Below are 18572 nucleotides of genomic sequence, written 5' to 3' on the forward strand. Positions count from 1 at the left end.
TTGAAATGAATACCGCTCGATTAGCGATTTTGTGAGCGGTGTTGTCAAATTTTGAAAAAAGATAAATACATTAACGGTTACTGTATTTGAAACGAAAGCACAATACTGTCACTGAACTTCGGAATACGCTCATTACAGTCACTATATACGTGAAACAGTGATTATACGGTCACTGACTCACCGTATAGCACCGTATTACACTCTGTTGACCAGTCAAATGATCTATGTGGCAATTTGTTGACCGATCAAATAACTTATGTGACAAATATTGGAGTGGGTCCAATTTGTCAGTGGGTCAAAGAAATTAAATAGGACGTCATCCACCCACCCACCGCACCGTCCACCTCGGGCCGCTTCCCCATCGCGCACAACCACACGCAAGCAAGCCTCCTCCGCCACCGGCGAAGCCCGTCGCCCCGTGGTCTCGTGTCGCGACCGCGACAACCAATCAACGCCACCACGACGACGCCCACCACCACCACAACGAGAACCCCGACCCCGCCCCCTCCACTGCCTCCACCTCCGCCACCTCCGCGCGCCCCTCCCCCGCCATCTCCCCAGCCCTGCGAAGCCGTCGAACCGCCCTGCCTCCTCCGCCGCACGCGCCTCTGGAAGCCGCCATCGCGGCCAGACGCTACGGCCAACGACACGATGATGGACGCGTCGCCACGGACGACGACGACACCGCCTGCCCCGATCGCCATGGCCCAGCATCTCCAGCTGCGGGTGTGCGGTCGCTGCCTGCAAGAGCTCAAGTCGGACGCCGGACTCTCGCCTCGCGCAGGAGCTGCGCGCCGTGGCCTTTCGATTGGACGCCGTCAACTCAGCAGAATACATAGCTCTATGGTGAGTTAGTGACCATATAATCACCTCTTTGCGTATTCAGTGACAGTAACGATGTATTCCAAAGTTCAATAATCGTATTGTGCTTTGACCTTAAATTGAATGACTCTGAGTGTATTTATCCCTTTTGGAAAGGAAGGAAAGAAAAGAAAGCTCCCAGATCGTCGGGCCGACGGCCACCCTATTGTTTAGGCCCGACCCACGCCTGCACACGCTGCGCCTCTCCTCTCCTCTCCTCCGCCCCTCCCTTCTTCCTCCTCCTCCTCCTCCTTGCCTCGCTGCCGTCCGTGCAGCTCCCCACGCGGCCTCCCCCCCTCCTCTCGTCGGCACCACACGCGCCACCAGAAAAAAAGCGAAGCTCGCTCCCCCCTCCCCCCCTCCCCCGCGCCAAACCCTAACCCTCCTCCGCCCGCCCGGTCGCCTCCCCCATGCGCCGCCGCCTCGCCGCCGATCATGGCCGCCCCTAGGGTTCCCCGGCCCTCGCCATGGTGATGCTCCCCGCGCCGTCCCACGATTCCACCGCGTCGGTAAGCGCCCCCGCCTCCGCATCCGTGCCTTCGATTTGATCTCCACGCTCCCCCGCGACTCCATTCGCCCGCGCCGAATCCAATTTCTCAATGTGTGCGTGTCTTGCCGCCAGGTCCGCTTGATTCGCCGGAGCAGGGAGCCACAACGCCGTCGAGGCGCCCTCCGGAGGAGATCGTCGTGATGTCGAGGTCAGCCACCGCCGCCTGCCAGCCTCTTATTGAGCCGATGCTTATCGCTGTGTAATCTAGGATTCCGGTTCGATTCGCCCAAATGCTGAAGTGGTGGACATGGCTTTCCTGTTGCTCCCCAGGTTTATGCAATTAGGGAAGAGCGGCAGAGAAATCGCTCAGGCTGTATTGGCCAACTCGAAGCCCGGCGGTTCAGGCGCGCAGAGCATTGGGTCGAGCTTTGCGGCCGGTTTGGCCTGTAAGAGCAGGGCACTCTTGCACCAGGGAGTCCACAATGGACCGGGCACCTCGCACATGCTCGGACGAGCAAAGGAGAGCTTACTCTGGAGCCCTGGTGCCAGAAACTTTTCTGTTCTTTCGACCTGTAGCCGGAATGCATTTCGCAGCCAGCTTGCTTGGAAGCAACTCATGGCAATGGGCTCTCGTGTACCAAAAGCATCTCCACAATTTGCTTGGAAGCAACTCATGTCAACGGGTTCTGCTGTACCAAAAGCATCTCCGCTTTTAAGCAGAGCTGCTTGTGCTGTTACCCTGACTGCCACTCGATATAAGTTAGTTCCTTACCTCCTCGCTTTTGTAGCTGGAGAGTTGATGCTAGGTGAGAAGAGCTTTGCAGATGGCGAGTACCTCCCAATACGAGAGAATATTTACTCGCGAGCTCAAGACAGCCGTATATATGTCACCACATTGATATTCTCAGCAGTAGAGATGGTTATCATAATCCTCAGATCAATATATCTGGCTTTCTTGTTTACTCCCAGTATACTGATGGCACCATTTGCTGATACTCTTGGCAGTGAGTATAGGAAAACATGGCTCCGTCTTGTGCATCGTACTTTAGAGAAGGCAGGTCCTGCATTTATTAAATGGGGCCAGTGGGCGGCGACACGCCCTGATCTATTTGCAAACGACCTGTGTACCGAGTTGTCAAAGCTACATACAAAAGCACCGGCTCACAGCTATGCATATACAAAGAAAACCGTCGAGAAGGCTTTTGGTCGAAAGATATCTGAAATTTTTGAGAATTTTGAAGAAGAGCCTGTAGCGTCTGGAAGTGTTGCTCAAGTGCACCGGGCTGCTTTGAAATTCCGACATCCTGGCCAAAAGACGTCAAAGATTATAACAGTCGCAGTTAAAGTAAGACATCCTGGTGTAGGAGACTCAATACGGAGAGATTTCAGTATAATTAATGCAGCAGCTAAAGCTTCAAGATATATTCCAGCGTTAAATTGGCTACGGCTAGATGAGAGTGTGCAACAATTTGCTGTCTTCATGATGTCTCAAGTTGACCTTGCAAGGGAAGCTGCTCATTTGAGCCGGTTTATCTACAACTTCCGCAGGTGGAAAGATGTGTCATTTCCGAAACCTCTTTATCCATTAGTTCATCCTGCTGTCTTGGTCGAGACTTACGAGCTTGGGGAGAGTGTCTCACACTATGTGGATGACCATGATGGAGAGGAACGAGTTAAAAGTGCTCTTGCACATATTGGCACTCATGCACTCTTGAAAATGCTACTGGTAATACATTCAACCATCTCTTTGTCTTCTCATTCTTATTTATGTTTTGCCTTTGAAGACGGGAGTACATGCTTTCTGTATGAAAACAGCAGAATGATAGAGATTTCTCTTTTATACACTCATATTTATAATAATCTATGCAAGAAGTATATTTGATCCTGAATGCTGTAGAAATTTGCGTGCCAACCAAGATACAGAGACCGCATTGCCCCTCTTATTAGGTAACTCAACTCTTGAACAGCGTGGAACAGATGACATTTTAATTATCCAGAGAGAGGGATATGTAAAGGAATAAGCAGTGTAACGTTATCTTGAAATGGTAGAATGACATGTACTTTCGAATAAATTTGAAAGCTAGCATGACATGTGTCTTGCTGCAGAGGGAGTATTGTTTAGGTTGTAAGTTCATTTGAGCATGATTGCATCTTATTTTAGTTGGAACATCAATTTCTAAAGTTATTTACAATTAAATCCTATACAGATTGATATGGACTCTATAATTACTAAATGAAAATAGCACTATCAGTTAGCAGAATCGTCTCTGCGGCAGAGAATTATTTGAGAATATATGCTTTACTAAAACTGAACAACTGAATTAGTTGATGTAACACGGAACCAGTACTTTTAGAACAACAAAGGGGCTTCAGTATATTACTTTATGGATCAGACTGGCACTTTAAGCTACTTTGTTCTTCAAAAAGTACTGCATATGCAAGCGCACAGTATTAATACATCACTAGTATTCTTATCAATTTGATAAGCCTCAGTATGTCTGTCTATTTAGCAGATTGTTATACTGTTGTGTATATACTCATTGGCATCCTCCTTTTCCAGGTTGATAATTTTGTCCATGCAGACATGCACCCTGGAAATATCCTGGTCCGTATTGCACAACCAAGAAATCCGAATAACACCCTTTTGAAGTCAAGGCCACATGTGGTATTCCTCGATGTAGGAATGACTGCTGAACTTTCAAGTAATGACCGTGTGAATTTGCTGGAGTTTTTCAAGGCTGTTGCACGTCGAGATGGTCGTACAGCAGCAGAGAGTACGCTAAAGTTGTCAAAACAGCAGAACTGCCCAAATCCAAAAGTTTTTATCGAGGTAATTAGTTTCTTTTTTCTTTTGTTAGTGGACACTGGAGATGCTTTTTTCTTCCACAAATTACTAGATGATTTTATTGGCATTTTGGTATGAAAATTGGGCTACTATACTGAACGGCTCCTGCTTACTAAATGGATGGCATTGTCTCAGTAAATATTGTATTTAGATGCATGCATGCTTGGATTGTCCAAACTGTGAAATGAACAATTCATGGTTTCAGTTATTGAGATATCCTGTTTTTTGCTAACAGGAAGTTGAACGATCATTTTCCTTCTGGGGTACCCCTGAAGGTGATGTTATACACCCTGCCGATTGTATGCACCAGTTGCTTGAGCAAGTCCGACGTCATAAAGTAAACATTGATGGGAATGTTTGCACTGTTATGGTGACTACATTAGTTCTTGAGGTAAACTTTATGACCTGTGTGCTTTACAGAATTTTAATCTTAAATCTTTGTAAATGCTACTCATTTTCTAGAAATTCATTGATGTCCTAGATGTTCAGAGTAGAGCACCATGACCCAAATTTCAAGACTACTTAGGAATTGCTCATGATTAATAGTGCCTGTAGAAAGTGTATCACTCATGAGAAAAGTATGCAGTGAGCTTTAATATATAGCATTTGGTTGTGAAGTTCTCCGCTACTATTGATCTTGTGTAGTGCTCACTTTGAATTTGATATCAGGCAATAAAGGGGTTCTTAGTTGTGTTAGCTTTCCAACCTTGGTTGTAGAAGTTTTCATAGAGAAAATAAAGTAGTAACTGTCATTGCAGCCATGTCCTATTTTTTCTGTAAAGAAAGAACCTTAGTTGTAAAAATTCTGTATTTCATTTTCTTTTCTGTTTAAAGAAAAAAGGCTTTGGACCTGTGGATTTTAGACCCCATGTCTGCTAGTCTGGATGGTCGCAGAAGTGACGAAATAACATTTTATTAGAAAAAATGTACAGATTGTGCCCTACCTTGTTATGCTGGAAAGTTGTAGCTCCTTCTGAAGCTCTTGTGTTTATGCTGTACTGAACCAGAATAGCAAATAGAGCCCCATGCTACTTATCTGTGCTGCTCTCCTATATTTTCTGCTTCTGCACTAAGTTCCTTTTATTTATAAAATCGATGTGTAACAAAATTAGTGATTCCCCGTAATTTGTTATTTCCTTTACAGGGCTGGCAGCGCAAGTTGGATCCAGACTACAATGTGATGAAAACACTACAAACATTACTTTTCAAGGAAGACTGGGCCAAGTCTCTTCAGTACACAATCGAAGGGCTTATGGCACCTTAGGAGGAGCACTGGAATCTTCTCAATTTTGCTGATCTGGTTTACGTTCGTGTTCACTTAGATTTAGAGTTACAGTTTTTGTACTCATGTTGGCCTGCTCTGTGCTGCAAAAACGGCCATGCGGAAGTAATAATTGCAGCATTCTTTCGAGCGACTCGATTCAGGTACACAACCCCTGAAATCATATGCTTGTCATCAGGCCAAAGGACGGGTCCTTTTGAGCGCCTCCCAAATTTTTTGTTAATAGATATCACTAGAAGATGTAGTGAAAGGCCCTTATCCTGATGCGCCTTTTTTTTGTAAGCGGAGAGAATTGTATCAGTGAATGAGAATTCTTTCTTTGTATACGCGGAGATACGGTTAATTGTTTCAAACAAACCTTTCTTGTCTGACATTGTTTTCTGGATATGTTTGGGATGTACGTAGAATTTTTGCTGATAAGCATCCTCTCATTTATCTTTCTGAACAAACATCCAGCAGGCACCAATGGCAGGAAGGAACAAACAGGTTACAGAGGACGCCCAGCAGTATCTTGAATCAATTCCTTGCATATGCCATAATTTGAGGGAAGTTTCACTGGACTGGAGGATAGTTATTCCCAAGATCCCTACTGTTACATACAATCCCAATGGTCCAGGTGACAAGGGACTCTATTTAAATTCAGAAGCTTGACCTTGGGCCCTTGCAGCCTGCTCCAAGCCGGATAGCACTAAACATTCAGGTAAGATCTGTAGCTGGATGAAATGCCCAGAGCTCGCAATAACCCACTGTCTAGGTTTTGCCTTGATCTGCTCGATGATTTGCTGGGAACGGGTATATGAACTATGGTTCTAGCATCATGCAACCAATCTCTAAGTGAAAGATCAGAGGAAGGAAAGACCTCATGAAGCCTGTCCCGGTGCAGAGTCGAACTTCAGATGATATTGACGACCCAGTGCAGAGTCGAGCTTCAAATGATATTAATCCATGAACAAGTGATGCACATTTTCTTGTGTACAGTTGCAGAATGAACATGCTGCTTTATGAGGCAGGTTTGGTCTGGCAAGGAGGTCCGCGGTCCAAATTCTTCCCGGCATGACAAGCCATAGGAAGAGTTTGCAGTTGAGTGGAGCCCAAACATGCCAAGAACTGTCGCAATTGTTCAATGCACATAAACGGGCTCTATAAACAGATTTAGCCGAGCAGACCCCCTTTGGCTCCCAAAGGCAGGTCCAGATATCATTCTGAGTAGGGAAGGTGGTGTCTCTCATGATCACCGAGACTAGTAGCTAGGATGTTCCATGCCCTATAATCCAATGTGCACAAACTCCATGCCCAGCAGAGCCGGACGGCCGAGCTCATGATCCCTAAATCCAGGATACCGAAACCACCTTGCGATTTTGAGCGCTACAACATGCTTCCAGCTAACAAGGAAATGTCCACCTTGAACGGTTTCAGTCCCTTTCCATAGGAAAGATCTACGGACTGTCGATTGCTTTAGGTGGAAAATCCATGGAGGGGATCCAGGGACATTACTTGGAAAATCGGGATGGCTGAAAGCACCTCTTGCACCAAGATTAAACGACCATTTTGGTGAAGAAAACCTGTAGGCCAAGGACTCAATCCTCTTCTGCTAATGTCAATAAGGCTCTGTAACTCTTCTTTCATTAACTTCCTCGGCAAGCCCAGATACTTAATAGGGAAATAAGTATGAGTTTTGACAATTTGGAATGTTCACTGAAATCCATGATCTGATCATTTCCACGGTGGGTAGGTGAGATCGAGCTCTTGCTAAGCTTGCATTGTAGATAGTGGAGCTTCCGAAAATATCCAGCACAAGTTTGACCGCATGACTGCAGGAGCTTCCAAAAATATCTAGCAGAAGTTCTTACATATATTCTGCGATTTGCTCTGTCCCCATTCTTGTATCAAATCCGAATCACATCCTGCATGCTAGTATTGTTTTTGATCAGCTTGCGCGGATGGTCATCACTGCTTTTGCCAACATTCTTCCAGAAACCGAACCAGCATCTGGCGCCGCCTTGTCTTGTCCATACGTTGGAAACCTAGTATATGCGACGCAAGTCAAGATCCATTGTCATGTCCATTACCTTTTCAGATTATACTGGAATTACCGCTAGCGATTAAAAAGATGGAAGCATGACGAGGGTGGAGGCCGCAAGTGGAAATCGCACGTATTCTTGAGGCAGGATAGGTGGATGAGGATACTGAACTCTTTTTCTCAAAGTAATGGTGACCAGTGTGGTGTGGAATGGCCTCGCACTCGTGCACGCTAGCGCGTAATGCGACCGTCCCATCAATTCAACCCCGTCCTTGTACGTACGTACACCTCACTCGCTTTTCGGTTTTGACCGATCAGTAATCATTTCCTTGCCTGGTACTAGTATTGTAGCTTTCTACTCTACTCCGGAACCTCCTGGACCAGGGGTTGCTTGCCCAGGTGTATATATATGCACGTATCCATCCATCTTAATTTTCCTACCACATGTATCTAGTATAAGCTGGTTCCAGAGCGGCATCGTGCACGTCCCTGTCGGTGCACGGACCACATATTTATACATACATACATACATATACGTACGTACGTACGTACGTGGGTGTAAACAAAATCCAATCAAGTAGCAGAGCGATACGCGGGCGGTTGTGTGGTTGGCTGGCCATGTGTGGGCCGGAATGGTCAAACTATGGGGCACGACAGATCCTTCAAAAAGAAAGAAAAAAGAGAGACGTAGGCACGACAGAGATCGGGCGGGGCCGTAGGTGGCATGTCACGGTACGCCATGCACGAGCGCCGGGACCCCCTCCCGCGGCAACGATGAATCGACCGGCGGTGGTCGCTTGCCGCCGGCGTGCCGTCGCTCGCCCGCCCATCCCGCGTCCATCGCCGGGGCTGCCCCCACCACGTGCTGCGCCCTACGTCGATCGCCACCCCCACAGCCCACAGCCCAGCCCCACACAGCCACCTGCTCGCTAGTACCTAGGCTAACTCGGCCCCGCCACATCCACGTTCCGGCGCCGCACCTGCGTACGTACGTACCCCTGCCTTCCCGGCCAGGCCCGGTACGGTCGACGTCGCCGAGCCCGTCAAGTCGCTGGCCTCCGGTACGTACTGCAACTGCATCTGCAAGCCACAACGTCCCAACCACCGTCTATCCTTGGGAGGAGGATGGTGCATGTGCCCCGGCCGACCTCTCGATCCCTCGACTGTACATGGGCCGGCGTACGTCGTCACCGCCTATCCACGTCTAGCTCTCGACCTCGACGTACCGGTGGCTGGCCGGCAGGTGGACCCAGTCGGCGTCTTCCTTGCCCTCCGGCCTCCTCGGCCGACCAATTAATCCACCGTATGTGTGTACATATGTATCCCCCCCGCACGGCTAGCTCCACCCATAATACGTGAAGAAGACGGCGCACACGTACGTACGTATCCCTGCCAATTATTGTGCCCGGATGAGCGAACGGTGCGGCGCTCGCTCCACTCGACGGCGGCGGCGGCGGCAGCCCGGCCCCATTGCCGCCCGACGTTGCCGTCGACCGCGCGGCGGGCCGGATGGCGGTTGGTGCCGTGTCAGCCACAGGCGCGGGAGAGAGGCGACGTACGTCACCCGTAGAGACGCGCGTCGCTAGCTCGCTCATCCGTTGGGTCCATGTTATCCGTATGGCTGATGGTGCATGCACCATTCTTTTTTTTCTTTCACTTGGGGATTTCTTTTTTCTTCCGGAATTCCCTATCCAATTAGGAGTATCATCTAACTCCTACACTATCTGAATACGAGTAGTACTGTTTTTTCTTGCCGGTGAAACGAGCATGCATTAGTTAGGCAGTGCTTGTACACTGGTTTTCACAAATTAATGGAGCAACGACATAAATCATCAGGCCCAGAATGGTCTGTGCGTTGTGTGCTACGACCCCTTTGACGCATGCAATGTGCAGCCAAGCTTGCCGTAGGTCAGACGTGGGCGAAAGGATGTCGCCGAGTCCCATGCATGAGGCTCTTTGGGCTAGTTTGGTTGGAGTCCACAGCTCCATGCCCGGGAAAAAATTGTGCCTGGCTTCGGCCTGAAAATATGTAAGAAAGGGCCTGGCCAGGCTAAGCCTCGTTGGTGTGTTTGGAGGATGTCCTGAACCAGACAATCAATAATTTCCTTTGTCAGCTAATAAACAACCTTTTGGCCGGTCACACACACACACACACACACACACACACACACACACATATATCTATCTATATATATATATATATACTACTATATTAAAGCTGCTAAGCTAGCAGCCCTCCTGTGCGTTTCAAGTGCTGGGCGATGGCTCTCTTCTTATTTGACACGTCTCCATATTTATCCATTTACCACGTATTGACTGAGCCTGATTTTTTTTAAAAAAGAAAAAAAATCATGCTGCTTGAGAAATATAGTTGAAGGCATTTTGTAACATGGTACAGATGTAGTCTACGTATGTACATATACTATTTCTATGAATGTGCACACGCATATTCTTTCCGTATGAGCGCAATCCAAAGATTAAAAGACTGAGCCGACACATTCTCTTAAGATCAATGAAGTCGTTAGAGACACCTTCGTAGCCGATGAGAACGTCTCCTCTCACTCAATGCACATCGCATGAAGGGCTGGAATAAATTTAAAAAATATAAGCATCGATGTCAAGTCTAAGACTTGAACTCTCATGAGTTGGGATGCCACTGTTCTCCATATCATTTAACCACAAATTCGTTCGTCACTTGCGTTTGTTACTTGCCCACCATTTTATATATTCTCCTCTCCCGTCCCTTCGCCCGACACTTCACGAATCATTCCATCGCTCTCAAGAGATATTTCTCTTCCTTCGGCACACGCTGCAGCAAAAGCGGCAGTGACAGCTCAACTTTCTTTACCCACCATCGACATCGAGTGTTTCAATGTATATAGTAAATAATTGAAGTTGCTAAGCTAGCTCCACTGTCATGCATTTGAAGTACTCTACCATGAGTGCTTCCCTACGTGACACGTGTTGGTTTTTATTTAATTCACTATTAGATTTTTATTTTTGTGTTTGCTACTGTTTTTAACACAATATAACGCCGATGCTCGCATATACGTTAGCACCAGCGTTATAGACTTATGAACACATGCAAGCACACTACCTTTGCGAGACCATTTGAGATACTTATCCGGGACTACATTTTGAGACTGATGAAGGCACTGCACATGCTTTCGTGGTCGACGGGAATGTCTCCTTCTATTGAATGAATATCACCAAAGATGCTTAAATAAATCCAGGAAAGGGGATGCAACGGGGCCAAAAGAGTACATCGTAGATGTTACATACACTCACTTCTATGAATGCACCGCACACCCAATCCATATAACGCTATCAGGAGAGACCAGAATAAATTCAGGAAAATGCGAGCATCAGCGTCAACACAGTTACACTCACCTATGTAAACACGCACACACCCGATCCCTATAACATTGTGAGTAGTAGACACGGTAGCAGTTTTTCCTTATTCTACCTTCCATATAAAGTTAGGTTAATTATGATGCAATACCTTGCAGCTTTTTCTGTAGGACATCATAGGATAAGCAAATTAAAGAAAAATTTGTGCCTTAGAGCATCCAGGTTAATACCATTTAAACTATGAGAGTTAGGCTTGATTTGGCTGATAATGCATCTCTAATTCGATCAATCATGCATGCTATTTTTCACAACTAAGAGTTACAGGTTGCAACATATATTACTCGAAATATTATGTTCGTCATTGCAGTGTAATGCCAAAGATTCCATCTTTTTACTAGAGTATCTTCGTTCGATTTTTGCTATTTTGTGAACTGACGTTTGTATGCATTACAGAAAACATTAACATTGTTGGATTTTTAACTCGGCTACCTATACCGAGCCTAAAAGAGTAGGCTTTGTCTATTGGTTGGTCCTTTCTATTTTCAAATTCATTTTTTGTTGTTTTTTTCATCTTCTGTATCTTGCTTTATTCATTAATATAAATTTTCAACTATTATTGGGTGGGGCATTATCTATAAAATGTGATTTTTGAACTCTATATTGGAGCAAGTTTCCTTCGGTTCGAAGGAATCTTCATTCTGTATAACTTTTGGTTGCATTAGACAGTTTTAGACTTTGGCTATCTTGATAGGAACAGCTTTTGCCGGAACTTTTAAAATAATATAGCTAAGTATATACAAACATAGGTGAACTGTTTTTTGGTATCTTTCGATATTTCTCGAACTTAAATTGACTTGCACATTATCAACTATCAGTTTTCTTACCCATGCTTTCTTTCCTTCTGTAACCACCCAAACAAGCTTCATGACGGGCCGCGCCTCCGCCCACTAGTCATAAGTATAGTATCATGTGAAAAGTGGATTTTAGCATCCAGGCAAGCGCCAGGCAACCGATTTTGAGCGCCTGGGCCAGGCTAACGACCATGCCTGGTACTCCTGCCAGGCTAGTGATCATGGAATGCTTCAGCCCAGGCTTATTCAGTACACCAAGCAAACAAGCTTCAGGCAGATCCCAGGAAAGGTCCAGAGCAGGCAATTTTTTGTGAGGCCTCCAACCAAACTAGCCCTTTGTCCCCTCGATCAGTCAAGCCATACAATGCTAGGCGTTTAGGCGGGTGCTTGAAAAAATAAACTGATTTTTTCTGAAGCATCGATGCCTATTTCTACAAGAGAGACGTCTAACTGAACATCTATACCCTGTATAAAGAAGCACCGATGCTTAAAAAAAGTCTGATTTATTTCTCTAAGCACCTTGCATTGTAGATTGCTTAACTCTGCTGCCCTTCAAAGCTTCAACGCCTTTTTTACAATCTTGTTCGATGACGACTGACTTCTCCTTATGCTACATCTCTAAGGACGTACCCTCGAGACACGCTGCCAATTTCGCCTCCATTAGGACGCAAAATGGTTGAAGAAAACGGCCCGTCGAGAAGATAACAATTCTTGTGTCGCCCACTGAACCATGCCCCCTCCTCCCTGGTGCTATCGCCAACGAGCTATACATGATCCATCAACATTAAGTTTAGTCCCATTTCGAACACACACACGCACGCACGCATTAAGTTTAGTCCAAGCCATAGGTGGTTTTTCCAATGGAGGTTCGGTTGTAGTGCTGGGATATCCACTTATTGCTTGCTTAGAACATCTATCATCGGATCCCTCGTACCTGTCCCAAACGCCCGAACAGACCGCCTAGTCGATGATCGGTCACAAAATTCTGACTCAGCCAAACCCCACAAATGGGCCTCAAATGCCCGAACTGGCAGACACCCTTCATATCTAACCCAAATATGAGGAGGATATTGGGGAGCCCGGGCATGCCTGTCACGTCGAGGCCTTGTCTTGTCGTTGTATGCCGGTATGGGAGGATGGGACGGGCCCTGACCCGCGGCTGTCAACCAACAGTGTGGCAGCCGGACGGGTCTCCTGTTGCTTGCTGGCCTAGGGGGCCAACCGGCCCGCGAATGTCTTGGAGTGAGGTTTCCTCCGCTCTATATACCGAGGGCCATATTCTCATCAATCGCGCTGTTACTGATGCTTGCGCTACAATTGATATTCCAAAAAATGTCAATCTGATGAATCGGCCCTTGTCCGCACACAACACTGCTCTATGATGACGTCCATATGAACAATTTTGATCCATGTCGTATGCTCTTCCTTCTTTAGATCAACTCCATCGCAACCTTAAATAACTAGCTCATGATATCATTTGTTAAAATAAACCCGAAGCACTTCGTCGATCATACAAGGATCAAGCAATCACACAAACACGACATCAAGATTTGTAAACGAGGTTCACCAATATGGCTACATCTCCGGGACATGACTATGAGCGCTGTTTCCCATGACACCGACACAATATCGCACCCCGACCGTCCTGGTGCCGGCACACGTCGCCGACTTCCCTGCCTGTGTGTGCTATTATGTTAGCATAGGTTATAACGTGTGTCTAGCCCCGTTATATATGAAAGGCATAGGATACAAATGTTCTATTTAGACACGACTCCATGTCCTATCCACTCCCTCCGTCTCAGTTTCCAGGGCATGGTCGTAGCTCTAGGTTGATAATTTAATTATGTAAATATGCATCATATGTGGTGAAAAATATATGTTTAGAAACTACATATGCTTAAGGCTGATTGTAATTGGTAATATCATATACTAGTATCATGCATATGATACTAGTCTATGATACCATATACGTAAAGCATAGTATCATATATTACTACCACAGAGTAGTTCATTTATTGTCATGCAAGACACATAGTAGCACATCATTTAATATGATACGGTATCATGATATGATACTCAACCTTCTCTTTCTTCATTTAATTCTATGCCACCTTATCGAAATTGCCTAATTGGCATACATGATACTACCTATGATACTCCCACTGCATTCAGCCTAAGAATCTAATGGTATAATTTTTGTGCAATATAATGCATATTCAATTAGTTAAATCAATGACCTAAAACCATGCACATTCCTTGTAAACTGAGACGAAATGACCTAATATTCAGGTTGTGTTTTGGATAGTGCTAACAACAGTATTTTGGGTATTACAATTGTCTTTTTTGGTCTAAATGTATAGGTGAAATGACCTATTTTTGTGTAAATGATTACTGAACATTGGCCCTTATTGTTGTAGCATTCGGATATTATGCTCTGCAGCCTTTTAATATCAAGTTCTACTGGACTCGACGTTAACTACAATTGATTTATTCAACTTTGTTTGCACAACGCACCACCGTATAATCTATTCAACTCTGTTTCGGTGTCAACTCCAGTTCTTTATTTTTTGGGTTTCAATCTGTTGAAATAAAACTGAATTCAAGTGCCACTGTATCGTTGTTTGCAGCTAGTTTGTATTGTTGTTTGCTGCTAGGCTGAAAACTGGTAAGTGTTGTGAGTCTTTTCCCTTATGTGATCCGAACCGTAGGATGTGAATTGGACGGATATTAGGAGGGTAAAGTTACAGCGTGACTTCATCAAGTGAAGTCACTGGATCTCGGTCCCTCGTCTGGCCGGTCCGCCTATGATGATGTATTGTACTCTTTATGGATATGCGTGGTTGAATCCACCACGCGAGCCGCATGTCTTAGTGGTGCACCGCGTCCGCCCAACCGCGCGTCGAGACCATGTATGCATTCCATCCACAAACCTTGGTTGGGAAACGATTGTTCGTACAAAAGCTTCGCTTCGGTGGTGAGATGGATTGACGTCGCCGAATCCATTGGACATATGTATGGGTATGTATGATTGTGTTTTACGTTTTTGTATATACATCGCTCGTCACTCTGTTCGTCCAGTCGCAAAAATACGGGCATCTCACACGGAGCTCAAACGCTTGAACTGTCCGGCGTACCTCATATCCAACTCAAATCTAAAACGGACATGGGACGGCCTTGCGCGTTAGCCACGTCAGCTTGGCCCACCCCGACGCCACTCTATTCTCACAAATATCCCCAATCTGAAAACTCTATCTCATTTCGCTCTCGCTTTAATTTTTTTTGACCAACTACTATAGGGAATCACCCCACAACCTTTTCTTTTATTCCAACATAAAAAGAGTTTATGTACATGAGAGGATTAAAATATACAACAGGGGTGGTGGTGGTGGTGATATACAAACCTCAGGGAGGTAGAAAGTAGATCCACTTAAGGAGATCTTCCTTAAATCTGACCTTAATCCTATAAGCTAAAAGAGAGATATCACGAGTGAAGCTAGACTTCCATTTGTTGAATCTGGGACGCTCATTGTTGAAAATCCTTGCATTTCTGACTGTCCAAATATCCCAGCAGGCAGTAAACACTACTTCATAGAAGAAAGAATGCTGAAAATCTTTCCTGGCTGTGAACGAAGTGTCCCACATGGAAGTACCCTGCGAGGTAATCTGAAGATAGTTTCAAACCCTGGTGCTGAATAGGCAGTTGAAGAAGAGATGATCCCTATCCTCTTTGACCCTTGCATGACATAGAACACATAAGTTTGAATCAGAAACTTTCCAGTGGCGTCTCTCAAGCATATCCTGGGTGTTCAGCCTGTCCATAATGAGCATCCAGGCAAACATTTTGATCTTTATGGTGCAACAACACTTCCAGATCCAACTTAGGAGAGGGTTGGGTATAATTGCTGATGGACATGAAGGTAGTATTTCTGAGCAGAGCAAATCTTACTGTCACTACTCCAAAGCCAGACATCTTTGCTTAACTGTTCTTTATTAAGGTTTTGGAGCAAGCAGGTAACCGTTTCCAACTCCTGGAAGGCCATGTCAGAAAGTGGCAAGTGAAACATGCTGGTCATGCTGCTTGTCTCAAAAGCTTGGAAAACCTCCTCAGCAGTGCAAGACGTATCAATAGCAAAAGAGAACAGTCGTTGGAACCGATGAGCTAGGGGCAGGGTTGAATCACCTAGTGCCCAAGAATCAGACCAAAAGAGGAAAGTATCTCCTCTGTTTGGTTGTACGTAGGTGACAACTCTGAAATTGTCCATTCTCTTACAGATATCCTTCCACCAGAATGATCCACAGAGGGAGGTGCCTTGTGGAACTGTGTTGTGACAGTAAGTGTTCCATTCTCTCGCTTCATTGTTCTTGTACTCATTCGATTTCCCCGATACAATCCAGTCCGATGAGTGCACCGACCATATCAAGCTCCGACGGCCGCGTCGACTCCGACCTTGATGCCCACGAGGATCCATCCCTTCGCATTGCACTCAAGAGGTCCAAGATGGACAAGGGGCCAATTCCGGATTGGCCGTCCCGCCCCCTCCCTCCCCGACGCAACGAGGACACTGGCGCTGGCCACTCCCGGCCCTCGCGCAACTTCGTGAGGGCTGCACAGTCCACGCCTCCCCCAGCCCCCGCCGACTGCTGCCCTCCCACGTGGGCATCCGTGGATGCTTGTGCCCGCCCAGCCGGCCCAGACACGCATTTTGGAATTGGAGGCGCCCGCCGCCCGTCACGAGAAATCTATTCGCCACCGTCGCGGGTTTCCGGTGAAGCTCGACGAGGACGAGCAAGTGTTCCCTGTTGGGTAACGTAGCATAAATTCAAAATTTTCCTACGCATATTCAGATCTTCCTATGGAGAGACCAGCAACGAGAGAGGGGTAAGAGCATCTTCATACCTTTGAAGATCGCTAAGCGGAAGCGTTGCTAGAACGCGGTTGATGGAGTCGTACTCGCAGCGATTCCGATCTAGTGCGGAACTACGACACCTCCGCGTTCAACACACGTGCAGCCCGGTGACGTCTCCCGCACCTTGATCCAGCAAGGAGGAGGGAGAGGTTGGGGAAGAACTCCAGCAGCACGACGGCGTGGTGTCGATGGAGAGACGAGGTCTTCCGGCACGGCTTCGCCAAGCACCGGCAGAGAGGAGGAGGAAGAAGGGCACGACTGCGCCGAGAGAGAGGCAAAAGTCTGATCTCCAATGGCCAAAAGTGCCCACTATATATAGGGGGAGGGAGGGGCTGCGCCCCCTTGAGGGTTTCCCTCTCCTGGGGGGGGGGGGCAGCCCTAGATGGGGGCAGGTGCAGCGGCCAAGGGGGGGAGGAGGGGTGTGGCGCACCCCTGGTGGGCCTGGCTTAGGGTTTGCCCCCCTTTTCTCTCCCCCAGGCATTGGGCTGAGTGGGGAGGCACACCAGCCCACCTAGGGGCTGGTTCCCTTCCCCACTTGGCCCACCTTACCTCCCGGGGTCGTTGCCCCCCTTCGGTGGACACCCGGGGCCACCTCCGGTGGTCCCGGTGATGCCCGAAACACTTTCGGTGTCCGAAACCATCCGTCCTATATATCAATCTTTACCTCCGGACCATTCCGGAGCTCCTCGTGACGTCCGGGATCTCATCCAGGACTCCGAACAACTTTCGGTAACCTCGTATAACAATTCCCTATAACCCTAGCGTCACCGAACCTTAAGTGTGTAGACCCTACGGGTTCGGGAGACATGCAGACATGACCGAGACACCTCTCCGGCCAATAACCATCAGTGGGGTCTGGATACCCATGGTGGCTCCCACTTGCTCCACGATGATCTCATCGGATGAACCACAATGTCAAGGATTCAATTAATCCCGTATACGATTCCCTTTGTTTGTCGGTATAGAACTTGCCCGAGATTCGATCGTCGGTATACCTATACCTTGTTCAATCTCGTTACCGGTAAGTCTCTTTACTCGTTCCGTAGCACGTCATCGTGTGACTAACTCCTTAGTCACATTGAGCTCATGATGATGTTCTACCGAGTGGGCCCAGAGATACCTCTCCGTCACACGGAGTGACAAATCCCAATCTCGATTCGTACCAACCTAACAGACACTTTCGGAGGTACCCGTAGTGCACCTTTATAGTCACCCAGTTACGTTGTGACATTTGATACACCCAAAGCACTCCTACGGTATACGGGAGTTGCACAATCTCACGGTCGAAGGAAAAGATACTTGACATTAGAAAAGCATTAGCATACGAACAATACGATCTAGTGCTATGCCTAGGATTGGGTCTTGTCCATCACATCATTCTCCCAATGATGTGATCCCGTTATCATTGACATCTAATGCCCATGATCAGGAAACCATGATCATCTATTGACTAACGAGCTAGCCAACTAGAGGCTTGATAGGGACACATTGTGATCTATTTATTCACACATGTATTACTGTTTCCTGTTAATACAATTATAGCATGAACAATAGATGATTATCATGAACAAGGAAATATGATAGTAACCATTTTATTATTGCCTCTAGGGCATATTTTCAACAGTCTCCCACTTGCACTAGAGTCAATAATCTAGTTACATTGTGATGTATCGAACACCCATAGCATTATGTGTTGATCAAGTTTTGCTCATGGAAGAGGTTTAGTCAACGGGTCTGCAATATTCAGATCCGTGTGTACTTTACAAATATCTATCACTCCACTCTGGACATGGTCCTGGATGGAGTTGTAGCGGCGTTTGATGTGCTTCGTCTTCCGGTGAAACCTGGGCTCCTTGGCTATGGCAATGGTCCCAGTGTTATCACAGAAGAGTGTCATTGGACCCGACGCGCTTGGAACCACTCCAAGGTCGGTGATGAGCTCCTTCATCCAAATTCCTTCATGAG

The 18572-nt window shown here is 46.7% G+C and overlaps 1 protein-coding gene across 1 annotated transcript; it reads left to right on the top strand.

Moving 5' to 3' along the window:
* Positions 1-1065: 1065 nt before the first annotated feature.
* On the top strand, positions 1066-5849 carry LOC123428053 (probable serine/threonine-protein kinase abkC). The gene is made up of 6 exons (XM_045112218.1): positions 1066-1370; positions 1484-1559; positions 1682-3077; positions 3912-4181; positions 4432-4587; positions 5341-5849. The coding sequence occupies exons 2-6, from the start codon at positions 1552-1554 to the stop codon at positions 5458-5460; spliced, it is 1950 nt and encodes a 649-aa protein (XP_044968153.1). The 5' UTR covers positions 1066-1370; positions 1484-1551; the 3' UTR covers positions 5461-5849.
* The last annotated feature ends 12723 nt before the right edge of the window (positions 5850-18572 follow it).

This window comes from Hordeum vulgare, chromosome 2H (assembly GCF_904849725.1).
Source record: "Hordeum vulgare subsp. vulgare chromosome 2H, MorexV3_pseudomolecules_assembly, whole genome shotgun sequence".
Lineage (NCBI taxonomy): Eukaryota > Viridiplantae > Streptophyta > Magnoliopsida > Poales > Poaceae > Hordeum > Hordeum vulgare.